Below are 19,809 nucleotides of genomic sequence, written 5' to 3'. Positions count from 1 at the left end.
GCTATCTCTGTTTTCTCTGTGAAGTTAAAAAAACCTGGGTTCTGCCTCTTGGTCAATGCTCAGGAGTAAAGACTGTTGTGCCAATATCCAAGGTACCAGTTTACTCCCTGAAGCCAAAATCAAAGAAAAGGTCAATAGAACCATGATAGGAAGACCACATGTCATGATTCACTTAGTAAACTTTTTATAACTCCTGAAGCACATGTGAAGTTGCAGGCAAGTAATGTGCATATCACTTCATTATACCCATTGATAGAAGAACCAACCGCGAGCAGACAATAGTTGGAGAAATGTATTATTGTCTGCTAAATTTGCCTCATCCAATTTCAAGAGGCGTATCACTGAAGAACATTGACATTGAGAGGATACAATTTTGTTTTCCTTCTATTTCTTAGGAATGGCTTAAAGGGCATGGATGATCACTATGAACAATAAGGGGGGTCAAATAAGATCATGAACGAAAACATTGCCAGATAGGGGCAAGCACTGAGATCACATGGAGGATTTGGTTGATAACAAACCACCTGATAATTTGTGAAATTTTTCTGTTCTTCAGGAAGAAAATATCAGGAAGAAGAGATGGTGAACCAGAGGAAGTGTCTGGCATAGAGAAGAGAAAATGTAGCAGGGTCACCACCACAGAGTAGAGGAATAAGGAAACTGTGTTGAAGAGGGGTGAGATAAACCTAGAAAGCGTAGACATTAACATCATAAACACACAAGTGACCACCCCAGGTTGTTACTAGCATCAATTTGACATCGAGGAAAAAATGAAATCAAGGAGTGGAGGACTTTGGCGGTTTGCAATTTGAAACAAGAAAGAAATTCTTCTAAAATTCCATGCAGTTATTGGGGCGAATAGATACATGTAGGCCGAATCATATGCAATCCTAGAATATGATGGCAGATCATAAAAGGGACTGTGGGACCAGTCCTCACTGAAAGAAACTTGCAAAATGACATTGGGCCAAAAGACATGTCTTCAATCCTCTAAAAGCTGGAAGGAACTTATGCTAAAATTCCATGCCTTTTTTCTTACGTCATTCAAGATATTGTGCATATCTTCAGGAAGTCCGAGTGGGAGAATGGTCAGCAAAGCTGAGAGTTGGTAACGATAAAAGGGAGTATAGAGCATGGGGATTTCTTGTCACATAAAGTGACATTTGATACACTCTGTAAGACTCCCTTTCTTTAATAAAATTTCATTTACAAAAATAAATTATCTTGGAAAACTAAAAATTGATTATCTGAAAGGCATCATTGCTAGCATATAAACCATATTCAACATGCCAGCAGCTCTAGCATGCTGATGAGAGCAACACGCACGCATTCATTCATGCATGCATAAACTCCCCACTCACATGTACAGAGGACGCATTGGAATGCTGTCACTTTGATAGCATTTCTAGTTATGCAATATTGCATATATACTATAATAAACCTTTGAATCCCTTGTGTTCTCAATTGTGGAATGAAAAGTGACAAGCCAAAACAAGACCATGCAATGATATTGAATATATAAAGGATCAAATCAATCTATCTCAAAAGATAAGTAAGAAGAGAACAGTAAGATATAAACTAACCCTAACCTCCATGCACTGCTTCCAGAGGGATTCTGTTGCTGGTTCAGAAAAACGGTATCTGGATGTCCAGATAATCTTTGAGGATCCATACCAGAAGCCATTTGTCTAGCAAGATGCACATCTTCTGAAACTTGTCCCGCCTGCAAATTTGTGTTCTCTTGGGAGCCACATGAAAAGAGAGGTCTCCGACATGTCGGGCATGAATATACTTCACCATGTCCTTGGTCCAACCTGGCGCAGAGAAGAACCAGGACTGTACAATTACTTACACAAGAATAAGTATAAGATAAGCCAAGGGACATTGAAATTCCAATACAGCATTGGACATATTTATCAGTAGGCTTGGAAAATATATTTCTTAAAATCTAAGATGTTATTTATTCTCCAGACCTCACTGAAATAAGATATAGTGACGAGAAATTCGATTTACATGTATTTCTAGAGTTTGTGTTCTTGAGAAATTAATGTTTATGATATTACAAAGTCTGTGTTTAACATAGAACTCCCATATATATCTTCTTAATGGTGAAATGGCTATATCATCAAGCACTCGGAGTCAATAAAGCTTATCCATTCATAAAAGGAACCCACACATAATTATCTGATGGTTCAGAAATATCTTGAAGGCCAAATATCTGGAATGCCTTCTTTATACAACTTTACACTATACAAAACAATCACGTTCTGGCTCTAAAAAATCCAAACAACAAAACTATTCCATAGTTGTACTACTTGGGAAATGGAGGTGATGTTCACTACACATGAGGACCAGTTGTGAGAGTTAGTCATTCGCAATAGGCATCGAAGGATCTGGGTGGATATCAAGGAGGAGGTCTAACAGTGGCCCTCGGGTGTGCAGGCAGCGTTTCAAAAAGCGCTAGGCGGGGCTTAGGCGGCCTTGGGGGCCCAGGCCGCCCAGCACCTAGGTGGACGCTCAAGCAAGCACCCAAAACCTGGGCAGCCCAGTCAAATCCAAAAAGGATGCCCATTTGAATAAAAAAAAGGATATATAGTATAAAAAATAAAAATTTGTAATTTAGGGCACTTACTTTGAGTTTGATTGCTCAATCTTTAAACTTCCACCTCAAAGATGCTTCTAAGGATTCAAAATCTTCTAAACAACCCTCCAATGGATTTATAAAACATCAAAAATTAAATCTAATATCAATGGGTGATGTTTTGATCATTTTTTGTCAACTTTGAGAAACCCTTCGATTCTAAAGAAATCACCAAAAACTAGTTTTTTGGAAGCTTTCTATCTCTAAAATGGGATCCAATAAGTTTTAGGTTTCAAATGAACTTAAAACCATCCTTCTAACCCTTTATATTTAAAAAAAAAATCATACAAAAAAAAAAGGAAAAATTCCGCCTTTGGGCTGGGCACAGGCCCTGGGGCCCAGGGACTGCCGCTCAAATTGGCCGCCTAGGCGTGAGCGATGCAGCCAGGCCTTCTGGACCGCCTAAGCGCTTGGTGGTCCGCTTTTTGAATCACTGTGTACAGGGATCGCTCATAGCCAGCTATAATCAATTCCCTTCAAGAATTCAATTAGCACTTAGATGCAGCATCATGTAAGATTCAGGCTGGACCTCGAGTGGGTAACTGCATTCTACATGATTGCTTCCCTCACTCCCTCTTGGTAACCACAAACAAGGAGGACACAGTTGCATACTCGTTTGAATCACAAGGAGTTCAAGGGTGTGAAACCCTTGTTTCAAAAGAGCATACAAGACTCAGAACTCCTCAACTTTGAAGGCTTCTATTCGGTGTTGTAAGCGATCCATCTCTCCAGGGAAAGTGACAATAAGCTCATTTGGGTCCCATCTCCCTCCGGAAAGTTAAGGGTTCTTCTGTTTATGAAACTCTCATACAATACCTCAAAAGTATTCCATAATTGTACTACTAGGGAAATGGAGGAGGTGTTTGCTACACAGGAGGACCAGTTGTGAGAGTTAGTCATTCGCAAAAGGCATCGAAGGATCTGGGTGGATACCAAGGGGGAGGTCTAACAGCGGTCCTCAGGTGTGCAGGGATCGTTCATAGCCGGCTATAATTTCCCTTCAAGAATTCAATTCGCAACGAGAAACAGTATCATGTAAGATTTAGGCTGGACCTCTAGTGGGTAACTGCATTCTACATGATTGCATCCCTCACCCCCTCTTGGTAACCACAAACCAGGAGGACACAGCTGCATAATCATTGGAGCATGACCCTTGTCTCCCATATGCATTAGAGTAGACTTCATGAGGGACCCATTGAAATATCTAGAAAATCAAGTGAAAGACGACTCCTATGTGGTACACAGGCCACCATGCATAGCTATTCTATTTCTCAACATGTTTGAACTTTAATTAGAATATCAAGTTGTCTTTCTAACCACCATGCATAGCTATTCTATTTCTGAACTTGTTTAAGCATTAATTGGAAATTGTATTACCAACCCAGTGATGAGTATGAACAGCTGTATAGAAATCTGAACTTAGAGAGTTATGACCAACTCACAAAAACTTCCACAGTATCTGTTCCATTGAAAGAATCTTCACATCAATGATTAGTGAATACCAACAAATTGAATTTTACTTAAAACAAAAAAAAAGGCAAGTAGATACATTTTCCGATTGAAATTAAGGAGAACCATGTTGGGGTTATGTAGCCATTTAAAGACCTTATTGATGCAAGGAGAGAATAAAACCAGAAAATTAACAATAAAAAGAAGGAAGGTTGAGAGAAAATACCCTCTCTCAAAGGTCTGCAAGGGAATCCACCCCCAAAATAATCTCTTACACGAGACCAATTTTTATTCAATTCATTCACTACTTTACAATGAAGGGAGGTCTCCCTTTAAATAGACTAAAAAAATAAAAATAAAAAAGAAGATAAGCAAAAAAAAGCCCCACTCTACATGCACTCTCCTATTTTATCTCTCCTCCCTATTTTCTCTTATAACTTTACGTGCCAAGGATTGGGTTCTAGATAGCCACATTTTTTTTATCCACGTTTTACCCAAAAAAAGCCTCCCAACGTTGGTTATTGTTGATAAAAATAAACTCTCTAAATTTAACCTTCTCCTATTTATATCCCTCAAACTAACCCAATTGATACAAGATAAACACAATATAAACTCATGCCGACTTAATTATCCCTGCGCACTTCCTAAACAAAATAATAATTAAAATAACCCTAATAATTCCCCCTTATTACATCATTGCCATTTCTTTCCCTCTTGGGTTCTACGGCCCTTCCTGGCCCTGTCAAGAACTATCGACTGGCGCTGAGGCATGGCTGCATCATATAAAAGCCACGGTGATATTGGGACGAGCCAGTCTTATGAAGGGACTGAGCCTGTCAAAGGTGAGATTGAGGAGTTGTATGGAGATGAAGGGGGTGAAACCTTAGTTGTCTAGTGAACCATGCTATCAACCCCAAGATCTAGCGAGGAAGAAAAGTTGCAGCGGCACAATATTTTGCGAACAACTTGCACTTCAAGCGGCAAGATATGCACAATACTAATTGATGGTGGGAGCAGTGAAAACATTGTGTCTAAAGAGATGGTGAATAAGCTTCAATTGAAGGAACATAAGCACCCACGCCCATATCACATCCAGTGGTTCAAGAAAGGAGGTGAGGTACCAGTTCTTACTCAATGGTTAGTTTCTTTTTCCATTGGTGCTAATTATAAAGACGAAGTATGGTGCGATGTAGGACCTATGAATGCATGTCACATATTACTTGGTAGACCATGGCTTTATGATCATGATATGGTGCATAAAACTAGACCAAACACTTATTCTCTTCTTAAGGATGGTATTAATATCATACTCCACCCTATGAAGCAACTTCCTACACCCAAATCCACTAAAGAGGAGGGTTCAAAGTTGCATAATGTGCAAAAATTAAAAAAGGGCAGCAAGAATATGGATGTGATTTATGTGTTGCTCGCAACAGAAAATTCTGCACCGACTACAATTCTTAGGTCTCTTGAACCTCTACTTGAGAAATATAAAGATTTGGTGCCTGAAGAATTACCTAATGGTCTTCCTCCAATGAGAAATATTCAGCATCACAATGACTTAGTGCCTGGTTCTAGCCTACCAAATTTGGCCCATTATCAAATAAGCCCCATGGAACATGAAGAGTTGCACAGACAAGTTGTTGATTTGCTAAAGAAGGGATTGATTCGAGAAAGCATGTCACCATGTGCCATCCGTGCATTACTTACTCCAAAGAAAGATGGGTCATGGAGGATGTGCGTGGACAGTCGAGCAATCAACAAAATTACAATCAACTACCGATTCCCATACCCAGGCTCGATGATATGTTAGATATGCTTAATGGAGTCAATGTTTTCTCACAGATTGATTTAAGGAGTGATTACCGTGAAATTCGGATTCGTCCTGGGGATGAATAGAAGACCGCATTCAAAACTCGAGATGGACTATGTGAGTGGCTTGTGATGCCATTCGGACTTTCTAATGCACCAAGCACATTCATGCACCTAATGACTGAGGTACATTGTCCTTTTATTGGCAAATTTGTTGTGGTTTATTTGATGATATATTGGTTTTTAGTGCTAACCCACATGATCATCTTAACCACTTGGAACAATACTCAGCTGCTTGATCGGACCAAGTCTTTGCGATTTTAGAATCTCCCTGTCGAATGGCCTGTTCTCCCTGGTCGGGATAGGTGGATCAATTCCTTCCCTTAGAACCGTACTTGAGAGTTTCCTACCTCATACGGCTCAGCAGTCAACTCTTTTGGCATTCCGTCTTAATCTATTGTATCTAACTGAATGAGATTTATCGTAAATCCATCCCATTTTTCGAAATTAACCAAATAACCAGAAGAGGTTAATTACATGATTTAATACCAATCCAACCCATTTCATGAATAAAATGTGACCGATTAACCAACCAACAAAACTACTTGTTACAAATAACATCTTGTTGTTGCATCGAAACATATAAATGTTAACTAATCTGGCTAACGTTGAACTTGGTAAATTGAAATGCTTGAATAATTGAAAAATGAGATTATTCAGGAATACACATTGAATGCTGAGATTACGCATTGAATTTCTGGTAGTAGATCTATAATAAAAAAAGTGTTTGTGATTGTTCCAGAAGAAATGAAACAAAAGATAGGGTAGAACTAGGACAGTTACTGTATGAGCATGGATAAGCTCACACTAACCCGTCAATTTGGGATTCAATTCGGGATTTTCCTTGAGAGATATCGGGAAGGAATTGGAATGTAATAATATCGATTCATACAGAAGAAAAGGTTATCTATTGATTCAAATGCTGTACCTATGGGATAGGGATTGAGGAATAAGAAAAAACCGAGGATTTCACATCGCAAATTTTTTGGTACACCACATTCATGCATTTACGATCCATGTGACCGTATTGATACTACTGAAAGGCGTTCTATTTGCTCATAGCTCCCGTTTGATACCTGATAAAGCAAATCTGGGTTTTTGTTTCGCTTGTGACGGACCCGGAAGAGGGGGAACATGTCAAGTATCCGCCTGGGATCATGTCTTCTTAGGTCTATTCTGGATGGAATATGTGTAGCTAGATGGCTATATATGCATTGCATTTACTTAGATATTTAATCTAATAGATATAACTCTTCCTATGCAGTATTCAAATGGGTCGAAATAGAAAGTAAGAAAATATCAAAATTTCTTTATGTGAACTGAATCATGGAATCAACGAAACGAAATAAGTGCTAAGCTAAGCGTTAACTCTTTTTACTGCTCCTGATTATTCTGTCTTTCTATCATTATCATAAAGAATGATCAAATTCTAAATCAATCTATTTTTCTGGTAAGTTTTTAATGTGCTAAAGAAGGAATCACTTATTGTGAATTTAAAAAAATGCTCATTTATGGCGAACAATGTCGTCTTTCTGGGCTATGTTGTTTCATCTCAAGGAATTAAGGTGGATCAAGAAAAGATGAAGGCCATAGTTGAGTGGCCGGTGCCAAAGTCACTCACTGAGGTGCATTCTTTTCATTGCCTAGCGACCTTTTATCGCCGATTTATCAGAATTTTCAGCACTCTAATAGCACCAGTGACTGATTGTATGAGGGCTAGAAAGTTTTCATGGAGTCCCACTATTGAAAAGAGCTTCCCTCTAATTAAACAAAAGATGATGCAAGCACTAGTACTTGCCTTACCAGATTTTTCTAAGGTGTTAGAGGTTGAAACTGATGCATCAAATGTTGGCAAAGGGGCAGTTCTAAGTCAAGAGGGGCGACCAGTGGCCTTCTTTAGTGAGAAATTGAATGAGGCACGTAAGAACGGTCTATGACCTCGAGTTTTATGCGGTGATGCAAGCCTTGCACTACTGGAGGCACTATCTGATTCATAGGGAGTTTGTTCTATACTCAGATCATGAAGCACTCCGATATTTGAGTTCCCAGAAGAAGTTGAATGCGCGACATGCAAAGTGGATAGCCTTCCTTCAAGAATACACCTTCCTATTAAAGCACAAGGCTAGAACCCAAAATAAGGCAACTGATGCTTTAAGTAGAAGGGTATTGTTGCTTAGAACTTTGTCTACGAAAGTGTTGGGCTTTGACGTGATAAAATATCAATATAAAGTTGATCCAATTTTCAGCAAGGTCCTTAAAAGGTGTGTTGATGGGCGAGACCCTATGGGTGAGTATCTCATGCAAGATGGTTGTTTATTTAAAGATGTGCGGTTCTGCATACCTGATTGTTCTCTAAGGGAGAAGATAATCATGGAGCTTCATGGTGAAGGATTAGGTGGACACTTTGGGAAGGACAAAACTATAGCTATGGTTGGAGAAATATATTTTTGGCCACATATGCGAAGAGATGTTGATCGATTTGTGACCCAATGTCGAACTTGCCAAGTATCTAAAGGTCACACACAAAATACAGGTCTTTATACCCTCTTCCTGTTCCAGATGCCCCATGGGTTGATATCTCTATGGACTTTGTACTTGGACTTCCACACGAGGTATGAACTCTATTTTTGTTGTTGTTGTTGATCGATTTTCCAAAATGGCACATTTTATTCCTTGTAGGAGAACTATAGATGCTACACATATTGCCAATCTCTTTTTCAAAGATATTGTAAGGCTACATGGTGTTCCTAAGTCTATTACTTCTGATCAGGATACAAACTTCTTAAGTCATTTTTGGCGCACTTTGTGGAAGCGCATGGGAACTAAGCTTCAATTTTCTAGCGCTTATCATCCTCAAACAGAAGGGCAGACCAAACTAGTAAATATGAGCCTTGGTAACCTCTTGAGGAGTATTGTTGGTGATAACATATCTCAGGGGAACCTCGTTTTACCCCAGGCTGAGTTTGCTTACAACAGTTCAGTAAATCGATCTACAAGAAAATCACCATTTGAGATTGTTAATGGGCAGACTCTTAATCGTGTGATGGACTAGTGTTTTAAAATGCAGGATGCGGCCAAAAGCGGTGGGGGGGCCGATGCGGCTCGATGCGGCCCCGATGTGGGTGCATCACGACGATGCGGTCAATAAATGTAAAAAAAAAATTAAAAAATCTAAAAAAAAGGTTAATGCATAGAAAAGAAAATATGAAGGTGATATATGTGATCGTAGGTATTTTAGTTTAATGATTAACTTCAAAATTATTAGCTGTCGGAGATTCTGTATCTAGTTATCCACTATCCCTTGATAGAAACTAGAAACTTGAAACTAGCTTCATAAAACATTTAACAATGAACAACCATAAGCACAAATTTGCACCATAAGCACAAAAGCACAACCATCAACAACCATAAGCACAACCATAAGCACAAAATAGTGCTATTACAAACCAAAAGTCAAGCTCAAGAAGAGTTAATAGTTAATAATTTAATACAATCATCCATTTTGAGAGTCCATTTTGAAATTTGGAGTCAACTTTTCAAATATCAATTAGAGAAGTCATCTTGAGAGTCGTCATGTGCATCATCAATATCATCCTCGACGGCCTCCATATATTCTTCTTCCTCGGTTTCCTCTGAGTCAGCTTCCTCCTCGACCTCTGAAGCTAATGTGCGAGTACAACTAGACCCAGCAGCTCCTCTACTTCTTTGTGCTCTAGTGTTAGGTTGATCTTCTTAATTAGCCCTTGTTGCTAGCTCGACATCAAGCCATGTAAGATCTTCATCCTCAAACACATGCTCTTGTCTTGGATCCATGGTCCACTCACTTGTGGAATCACCAGCAGCTTCATACAATTGAATAGGGTTGAGCTTCATGCTATTTTCATACCTCTCCCTAAGCCGCTCATTATACCGCACATAAACCAAATCATTCAACTTTTTCTGCTTCAACCTATTTCTTTTTTTTGTATGGAGCTGTGGTAGAAAATTGGAATTAGATAAATTAGATTTTAGAAATTTAGATTAGAAAATTGAAATTCAAGAAATAAGGATTAAGGAATAAGGAGTAAACGACTTACATGCTCAAATGCCCTCCAATTGCGTTCACAACCAGATGAGCTACATGTGAGATTCAACACTCGAATAGCGAGACGTTGTAGATTTGGTGTCTCGCTTCCATATAATGCCCACTATGCAGCTGTATAATATTTTATAATTTAGATTATAGATAAACAAATAAACAATGGAACTATACATAAAATCAGAGACAAGTAAGGTTACTTTTGGCCTTTACCTGGATCTGTAGTGTCCCTATTTCGAGTAGCAATATCTCTCCCAAAGTTTCTCAACGCTAACTTGAATTTAATCAATTCATGGCTTTGGATCTCATCCTGGACATCTCTGTCAGCACCAACCTCTCAAGCACATCTAAGAACCCACCATTTATTACACGATCTGACTCAATGGATGGATGCTTGTAGTGAAGAGATGGGTTTAGAAAGTAACCGGCTGAATGGAAGTGCCTGTGAAGCTGGGTATCCCATCGCCTATCAATAATTTCAAGTACAGCCTCGTGAATAGTTTCATCATCCTTTAAAACATCCTTTATTTCAGCTCTTGCCCTAGTCATTGCCTCATGTATGTAGCCCATGGCGGACTTGGCATCACCATCAATCAGTCAAAGCACTCTCACTAAAGGGCGAGACACCTCCAATGCAATAATTATTTGACTCCAAAAAGATGTATTCAGAATAATTTTTCCAGCCTTTCTCGCATCCTTATGCTTTAAGCATTTGCTTTGACTCCATTGCTCTGAAGCAAACATGGTTCTCAAGGCACTTTTTTACTTGGCTAGGCTTCGAAGAGTGAGAAATGGCATGGCAAATCTAGTGATACCCTGTCTCACTAATTCTCTGTTCTTTGTAAAAGACCTCATCATGCTTAAGCCTATGGTATGATTCTAAATAAATCCAACAAACATAGCTCTTGACATCACCCCACTAAATAAAGATGTATCCATTTCCTTAAACATAAGATTAGCACAGTGAGCTGCGCAAGGAGTCCAAAACATATGCGTCCCTTTCAAAGTCAATAAATGCCCAGCTGCAGCGTAATTGGCACCATTGTCCGTGACAATTTGTACCACATTTTTCTCTCCAACAAACTCGACAATCTCATCTATAAAAGCACATAAGTATGCAGAATCATGTGACTTGTCTGATGCATCAACAAACTTAACAAAAAAAGTACACGTTGGGCAGTTAACCAAAAAATTAATGAATGCCCTTGATTTTCCATCGGACCAACCATCACACATAATAGTGGCCCCATATTTCTCCCACCCTTCTCTCTAAGAGATCAAAATTTTATTCACATCAAATACAGCATCCTTCAACAAGGACTCCCTAACCTCATGTAGTAAAGGAGGAACAAGTCCTAAGTAATATTGCCCAATTGCCTGAACCATACATGCAAAACTATCCAGAGTTATAGTATTAAAAGGAATGTCGGCCATGTAAATCCACTTTGCAATCCACTTACATACCGACTTCCTTTGTTCTTTCTTATATCTATTTTCAATTGTAGCTTGTTTTGTTGTTCTATTTCTCTCCTGAACAACAATTTCGGGGCTAGGGGTAAAAAAAGCATCCATTGGCCCCTTAGAGAGAGGTGTTCTCTCAACACTACCACCAATATTCATAACCCTCTCTCTTGAGGATCGAGTATGAGTATCCCTTTGCCTCATAGCAACTTTAGACATATCATCATCATCATCATCATCATCGTCATCAAATAATTGCATATCATCAAGTAATTCTTTTCCTTTCATTTTTTTTTCTCTTTATCTTTTTTCAATCTATCCAAATATTCTCTAATTTCCTTTTTTATATCATCTGTAACTTGTGCGCATGCTCTTACATTCCCAAAAATTCCAGCTAAATGCTCTTTTTGTCAAAAAATACCACCCATATAAGTATTTCCACAGAGCAAGCATATCACACAATTTCTATCTTTAGGATTTTTTAGTTTAGTATATTTCCAAGCCGGATCCTTATTACTAGAAGACTGGGAAGAAGACATTGCCTCAAAAATATTTATAATAAATATTGTACAAGAAGGAAAAAAAAAATTACTGAGTCTGTGAAGCACTGGTCGATTTCTTCACGGCCTCTGAAACCCCTGATTTCTTATCACAAATTCACCCTAACATCTACAAATCAACAATCAAAGGCATCCAATGAACATCCACGTATCAAACAACCGCCAAATCTAAGATTTCCATGAAAAAAAAAATTCTACCTAAATTTTTTTCCCTCAATTTGATGCAAAAAAGCCACAAAAGTGGCTGAAAGTCTTCGTTTAGGGCCCCTAATACCCCCCAAACAGTTTCCCTAACATTTGGATGGTCAAAAAGACCATTTTGCCCCTCCTCGAGGGGCAAAACAAAAAAAAAATTTCGACAGACACTTTAGCAATGGGATGCGGTGCGATGCGGCCTATGCAGGATGCGACTACGATGCGGCCTGATGCAGCGCATATGCGGCCGCATCTGTCAAAAGCGCATATGCGCCTATTTTTTATGCGGATGCAAGCGCATCCCACATGATGCGGCCGCATTTTAAAACCATGTACTGGACGTAGTGCCATTACCCATGCCAGGTAAGATAAGTGATGATGACAATGCTTTTGCAGAGCATATTCAAGATTTGCAAGCTCAAATCAAGAAGAAAATTGAGGAAAGCAATGCAAAGTATCGAAAAGCCTCAAATGAACATAGAAGAGAGAAAGTTTTCCAGGAGGGTGACTTAGTAATTGTGTATTTGCGAAAGGAGAGGTTTCCATTGGAAACCTATAATAAACTCAAGTCCAAGAAGGTGGGCCCTTGCCGCATTTTGAAGCAATATGGGAACAATGCATATAAGGTGGAATTACCAAAGATATTGGATATTTCCCCGATATTTAATGTTGCTAACTTATTTGAATTTCATAGAGACCCTCTAGAAGTCGAAGAAGTAGTTGATATGATGAAGTAATTACCGAGAAAGAAAGAGGAGGAAATTGAGCAAGTTTTGAAGACTGAAAGCTTCCAAACTCGAAAGGGTTCCTATCGCCAATTTCTAGTCAAATGGAAGAGTAGGCCACTACACTGATACCACGTGGATTTCTGAGCAAGAATTCAAAAGAGTGGATCCAGACTTATTCTTCATCTATATTGAAGACAACTCGCGGGAGTCGAGTTCTTTTCAACTGGGGGAATGATGCAGCCATGCCCCAGCCCCAGTCGATAGTTCCTGACAGGGCCAGGAAGGGTCGTAGAACCCAAGAGGGAAAGAAATGGCAATGATGTAATAAGGGGGAATTATTAGGGTTATTTTAATTATTATTTTGTTTAGGAAGTGCGCAGGGATAATTAGGGGTAATTAAGTCGGCATGAGTTTATATTGTGTTTATCTTGTATCAATTGTGTTAGTTTGAGGGATATAAATAGGAGAAGGTTAAATTTAGAGAGTTTATCTTTATCAACAATAACCAACGTTGGGAGGTTTTTTTTGGGTAAAACGTGGTTATCTAGAACCCAATCCTTGGCACGTGAAGTTTTGAGAAAAAATAGGGAGAAGAGAAAATAGGAGAGTGCGTGTAGAAAAGGGTTTCTTTGCTTATCTTCTTTTTTTTATTTTTTTAGTCTATTTAAAGGGAGACCTCCCTTCATTGTAAAGTAGTGAATGAATTGAATAAAAATTGGCCTCGTGTAAGAGATTGTTTTGGGGGTGGATTCCCTTACAGACCTTTAAGAGAGGGTATTTCTCTCAACCTTCCTTCTTTTTATTGTTAATTTTTTGGTTTTATTCTCTCTCTGCATCACTTATGAGAGCACATAAAACTATGACTATAGTGATATGATAAGTCCAGAGGGACCAAAAGATTATTGTCCACTGGAACCGAAATTGGCAGCATTGAGGTCGAGAATAAAATTAGGCTTGACGAGCTAGGCCAATTGAGTTCTAAAACTCTAAGATACCTGGACACAAAACACAACCGAGAAGGGTTAGTAGGGTTATCCCTTGATGAGGTCGGAGAGATGCCTAGGGTAGTTAGCCAAGTGATTATGTGACCTTTGTATGTAATTGGTAGGCTTGAAGGGACAAGGGTTAAATCCTCATCATGACCATCACATGCAATGTATATATGATAGTTACATGTACAAGTGCGATTGCCCCCATGCACCAATTGCGATGTGTGCACATAAGTCTATGTGACCTCGACTTGTCCCTAGGGGGAACCTGTTGTTCATAGACTAGGATTGTTTTCCTATCACCTATTGGCTGGCTTTGGTAGCCCAATCATGAACCCTTATGATAGATTGTATGTCATGGGAACTACTAGGTCAGTTTAAGAAAGTGAGTGTGGAACATAGTCACTAGTAGAGATGGAGGGCCTCAGTAATTTCACATATTCCTTTACGAAGTTGGATCCGATTCCCATCAAATTAATTTAAAAATAATTAATTTGATTAGAAATGATTTCTATATTATTAAAACAAAATTTTTAAAGTCTCTGGATATTTTATTATCTCAAGACAAATTTTTAAATAGGATTAAAGTGCATTTTCAGGTATTTAATTATTCAATGAAAAATTAAAAATACTTATTGTTTTCTAAAAATCATTTTATTAGTTTTAAAATTAGTAAAACATATTTGGTAATTCTAATAGCTCTATGTTTCTTGATTCCTCATGCATTGTATTTTGTTTGATTGTATAGTATTGCAATGGTATGCAAGAGAAGATCCTAGGTTATATTAGGTTTTATTTCTGTAAATTAATGTTGTATTTTTGGACATATGTAAGTGATCTAGCCAGTATCGCAAAAGAAAGAGTGAAAAATTGTCAAAGTATACATATTGTGCTAGAACATATTGTCCTTCTTCCAAACCAGAAACTAGAAAGAAGTTTATCACCAATGCTGAGAAGGCATCCAACTCGAAATTGTCAAATCCAAAATCATAATTTTAGTTCCCACAGAAAAAGGTCACCATCAGTCCAAACCATTGCTACATCGGTACTTTTTAATGTAAGAAACATGTATTTTCATGAACACTGAACTTCTACTTGAAGGAAATGAGAGGAAATTATTATTCAGTAGGCAGCTCATAGCAGTACTTCATGTAAATATAATTAAACAACTAATGCAGTAAAATACTGTGTAAAAATAACATCACAGACTAGGAATTGAACTCTCTACCCTACGGAAATAAAAGACCACAAAAAACATATTGGTTAGGTACATACCAAGATCTCAAGCATGAGAGATGAAAAAGGTGATTGCAAGATAGTTTCTTAGCTCTAGCCATCGGCTCCTGTCAATCAAATTACTCAACAAGTATAGCAACAAATCAGTCCAATAGCAACAAACCAGTCCACGGGAAAATACTACAAAACTCAAAAATGGAAGGCCATCTTACCCGGCAAATGGCACATTCATCAGCATACACATCCAACTCCTCTACAGTAGCATCTGGAAGAGCCCCTTGAAGAGTATTTAGTGCAGAGCGCAACTTGACAAAGACGTTGATTTTCTTGAGAATTTCACTTGCTAGAGCCTATCAAATGCTAATATTGATTCAGGAATGGAGTTCAAACCATGAAGACAGTATCAACTTCTTCTTCTAGCATATACTGAACTGAAGAAAAGAAAAAACCATTAACAACAAAGCTTTGGATGAGACTGTTACATGTATATTCAGGAAAAGCACTGCATCCACGAGATGAAATGCCAGGCCATGAAGCCACCAAATTTGTACATAATGACCAAGTGCCATCGATGATGCCAACAAATCCATTAAGAAGCCAAAATTTCGCGCCGCTATCCATTTCCACTCCCATAGAGAACCTGTAATCTCACCTCATTCAATAGGAACAAACAACACTGAAAAACTATTGCACATAGCAAGTCTGCATTGAACAATTATAGTTAGAAATAAGCCTTTAAAGCACTAATTCTAGCCAACCGGTGTGGAGTTCTTAGTCTTGCAGCCTAGGATTAGGGTTTGAATCCCATGCTTAGCAACACAAATGCAAGAGAAAAAGAAAGAATTCCAAAACGCTATCCATATTATAAGATCAATAACAGCAAACATGATTTGTATGGATATCAAAGTTGCATGCTGGGCAATATTACCATAACCCTCCCATATTCTCTATTAAAAAAAGTGAGGGGATACTGTGCCAATAAGGTCAAGCTCAACAATGATTGCCTTGGTTCTTGACAACCAACTCAAAAAACAGCACGACTTTTTTAGCTAACTTTGTTTTGCATGTCAAAAGTTGTAATACCGTCCGGGTTTACATTATTCTCATACGTAGAAAAGGTTCATTTTTTGTTTTAGAAAAGGTCTCTATTTGACAAAAATGCCATCCTTCCAATACAGAATACTATGTTAAATTGGCAGACATTTGGCACTTTTGGAAGTATGGTTCCATGACAATGGAATTGCCATATACTTTCGTTCAAGACTTTCCCAAAAGAGGGTTTAAATGATGGACACAGTCTTGAGTTCCATACATGGATAGCCTAGAGTTGAAGTCAATCGGATGTTATTAGATTCACTTCAAAGGCTCTTTGATTTGTTCAGGAAAGAGAAGTATTTTGGCACTTCAACCGATCCGGGGGAAGCTTTAGCGTGTATTTTTTAAAATAAATTCAAAATTTTAAAAAGATATGTGGTCTGAACTTTTGAATATCAGAGGGTCATTTTTCTATATGTATAATATATCAGTGGTATTTTGGGAAATAATGTTGATACATTTAAAATACTAGGGAATGATTCGCTTCACTTCAGTTTAAGGGCTAAATCTGAAGACTTCAGCCACTTATGTTGAAGCTAAGCAGATCTGACAACACTAATCAATCCAAATCATTCATTTCATGTATGCAATAGCCTTGCAGGAAGCACATTTGAAAAGTGCACAAAGCATAAACCACTATAAGATGCAGTTTTGCAAATAGCTCAGCATGGATGGATTAAAGACATCCATGGGACAAATCATATTTTTGCATGAATATACCACCAAATCAAAATCTAGTGGCTCTAGAGAAAATAGTTAAAAAAATTCTATTGGAGCGGTTACAAACCTACAACCCCTAATTTACATTGTCGCATGGCAGCAGAAGACTCAGTGGGACACACATCTATGATCCTACCAAAAGTCAGGGCCAACTACACACACGCGGACAAACACACACGCAAGCGCACAGGCACGAGCACACACACATGTACACCAGAAAAATAGAGACAGAGAGAGAGAGAGAGAGAGATTGCATCTTGCAGTGATAGAAGGAAAACTAGCATCTTACAAAAAGCTCCCACATGTCAATGGAAAATGCATGTATTAGTGAGGAAATTGTCCCAAAAGCAAAAATGAACAGCATTTGAAAGACAAATTGTAGGACCCCATACAGCACAAAACCAGAAGATTCAGAGGAGATAATGGAATGTTTGTTTAATAATAATTAGAGTAGAAACAAGGAAATAGGTATGATTGATCTAAAAGCGATTATTTTAGATACATTGGGTCGATAATACAGGACAATGGAGAGATTGAGGAAGATTTTGTGCATAAAATTAAAGGTAGGTGAGCGAAATGGAGATGTACATCCCGAGTTTTATGTGATAGCAGCATACCAACAAAACTGAAAGGAAAGTTCAATAGGATAGCTGTAAGACCAGCAACACTTCATGAGACGGAATCTTGAGCAGTTAAGAAATATCCATAGGATGAGTATAGCTAGGATAAGGATGTGATGGATGAGTAACAAACCAAGAAATGATAGAATTCATAATCAATACATTCGAGGAAACTTAGGTGTGGCCCCAATATGCGATAAGGGAAAGTAGACTTAGGTGGGCAGGCAATGTGCAACATAGACGTAATACAACAACATTAGGAGGTGAGATGTGGATCAAGTGCAAGGTTCTAGAAGGGAAAAGAGAAGGCCCAAAAGGATATGGATGTAAGTAGTAAGAAAACATATGGTCACTTACAGTCTCACTGAGGGTAAGGCCCTTGATAGAAAAATGGCGAAACAGGATTCATGAAGCCTACTCCAAATAATTGCTATAAGGCTCGGATAAAGATGATGACGATGAATACTAAAAAAGAGTTACGGGACACATTGGCTGAAGCCTAGTCATAAAAATAAAAATATCATAAAAATCTTTGAGTTGGAGCAGCAAATCAACAACTTCAAAAAGATTTATCAGTAGGTACTCTATGGGGTTTTGGGATGAACTAAATCAGTACCAACCCATAAACTACTTTCATTGTGTAAAAGAACATAGAGCAAGGGTGGAAAAAAAGAAGATAATTGATCTTTTAAGGGGTCTTAATCCTGAATATGAGACGATCAGATATAGTGTTTAGGGTGGCAAAACTCTACCATCACTTGGAATCAATGTTTCAAAAAGCGGACAGCCCAAAGTTTAGGCGGATCTGAGGGCCTGGGCGCCCAGGCCTAGGCGTCAAAAAAAGCGGAGGTTCCTGGGCGCCCCAGGCGCCCAAGAAGCCGCCTAGGCGACCGCCCAACGCCCAGACCTGGGCAGCCGCACAAGTTCAGCGCCCCACCCAGAGGCAGGAAAAGCTTTCGGTAGGGGCATTTTTGTCCATTTTTTTATACTAAGGGGCCAAAAATTGGGGTTTTAGCTTCATTTGAAACCTAAAACTCTTTAGAGCCCATTTTAGAGAGAGAAAGGCCCTAAGAAACTAGTTTTTGGTGATTTCTTTAAGATCGAAGGGTTTCTCAAAGTTATGAGAAATTGATCAAAACATCACCCATTGATATTAGATTTAATTTTTGATGTTTTATAAATCTATTGGAGGGTTTTTTAGAAGATTTTGAGTCCTTAGAAGCATCTTTGAGGTGGAAGTTTGGAAATTGAGCAATCAAACTCAAAGTAAGTGATTTTTTTTTATTGCTTGTATAAGTTGCATTATTTTGAGATGTCTTCTTCGGGACCTAATAGGAATAGTGATGCATGTTGGAAATATGGCTACAACCCAGATCCTAATGATAAAAATTGCATGAGATGCAAGTTTTGTGAAAAGGATACAAAAGGGGGCATAAACCGGTTCAAGAAACAGCTCGCCGGTATCAGGGGGAATGTAGCCCCATGTAAAAAGACTCTTGATGTTGTTAAAGAGGAAATAACCAATTTTTTTATTATGGTAAAAATGAAAAAAGAATAGAGATTTACCTTCATAGCAGAGATTAGGTTTAGGGTTCGGATCAATTATGATGATGATGAGATTTTTTTTTTTTTGGAGAATTATGATGATGATGAGATTGGTTGTGTATTGTGGATAGTGAATTTGTAGTTCCACTGGTTTCGTACTATTTGGTAACTTTGGTTTGGTAATTTGGTTGGTTGGTAAATTTTAATTTTTAATTGGATATGGACCGACTTATGGTTATGCTTATGGAGTGTGTGTAGTATAATTCGAATTCTGATGTGCCCTTAAAACTTAATTCTTGTATTTTATACAATATATAACTGCAGAATCCTTTTTGGATTCAACTGGGCCGCCCAGGTTTTGGGCGCTCACTTAGAGCTTTTTGAAACACTACTTGGAATAATATCTTCTCTTGTCCAATATGAAGAAACTCACCGAAAAGCAATGCATGTCCATTGGTCAATCTGAAAGATCTGCCCTATTTTTCAATTCTTTAAATAATCATGGTGGTGGTCGTGGTGGTGGACAAGGTTGGGGGGCATATTAGTAGTAGTACGAACCCCACACCTCATGAAAAGGATAAGCCAAAATGTATCAATTGTGAAAAATCAATATATATAAA

At 38.3% G+C, this 19,809-nt stretch overlaps 1 protein-coding gene and 1 long non-coding RNA gene across 17 annotated transcripts in view; both read right to left on the bottom strand.

The window, feature by feature from the left end:
* The window catches only part of LOC18436990 (E3 ubiquitin protein ligase RIN2), a 55,067-nt gene that overhangs the window by 13,032 nt on the left and 22,226 nt on the right, over nt 1-19,809 (bottom strand). For 8 of the 16 annotated variants that reach the window (XM_006847211.4, XM_011626132.3, XM_011626129.3 and 5 more), the window contains 4 exons: nt 15,692-15,849; nt 15,422-15,559; nt 15,249-15,316; nt 1,584-1,814 (listed from right to left, as the gene is read on the bottom strand). In XM_006847211.4, the coding sequence (XP_006847274.2) occupies nt 1,584-1,814; nt 15,249-15,316; nt 15,422-15,559; nt 15,692-15,849 (595 nt within the window). The remainder of the gene's footprint in view (nt 1-1,583; nt 1,815-15,248; nt 15,317-15,421; nt 15,560-15,691; nt 15,850-19,809) is intronic. The other 8 variants (XM_011626130.3, XM_088853277.1, XM_088853272.1 and 5 more) reach the window with 1 other exon arrangement.
* LOC148779482 (uncharacterized) lies at nt 9,348-10,158 on the bottom strand. Its single transcript, XR_016045546.1, has 2 exons — nt 10,039-10,158; nt 9,348-9,934 (listed from the first exon to the last, which is right to left on the bottom strand). It is a non-coding gene; the product is annotated as an uncharacterized LOC148779482 (long non-coding RNA).

This window comes from Amborella trichopoda, chromosome 12 (genome assembly GCF_054954075.1).
Source record: "Amborella trichopoda isolate Santa Cruz 75 chromosome 12, AtrichopodaSantaCruz75HAP2 v2.0, whole genome shotgun sequence".
NCBI lineage: Eukaryota > Viridiplantae > Streptophyta > Magnoliopsida > Amborellales > Amborellaceae > Amborella > Amborella trichopoda.
The sequence above is the reverse complement of the archived record's forward strand: the minus strand, read 5'-3'. Positions and strand labels throughout refer to the sequence as shown.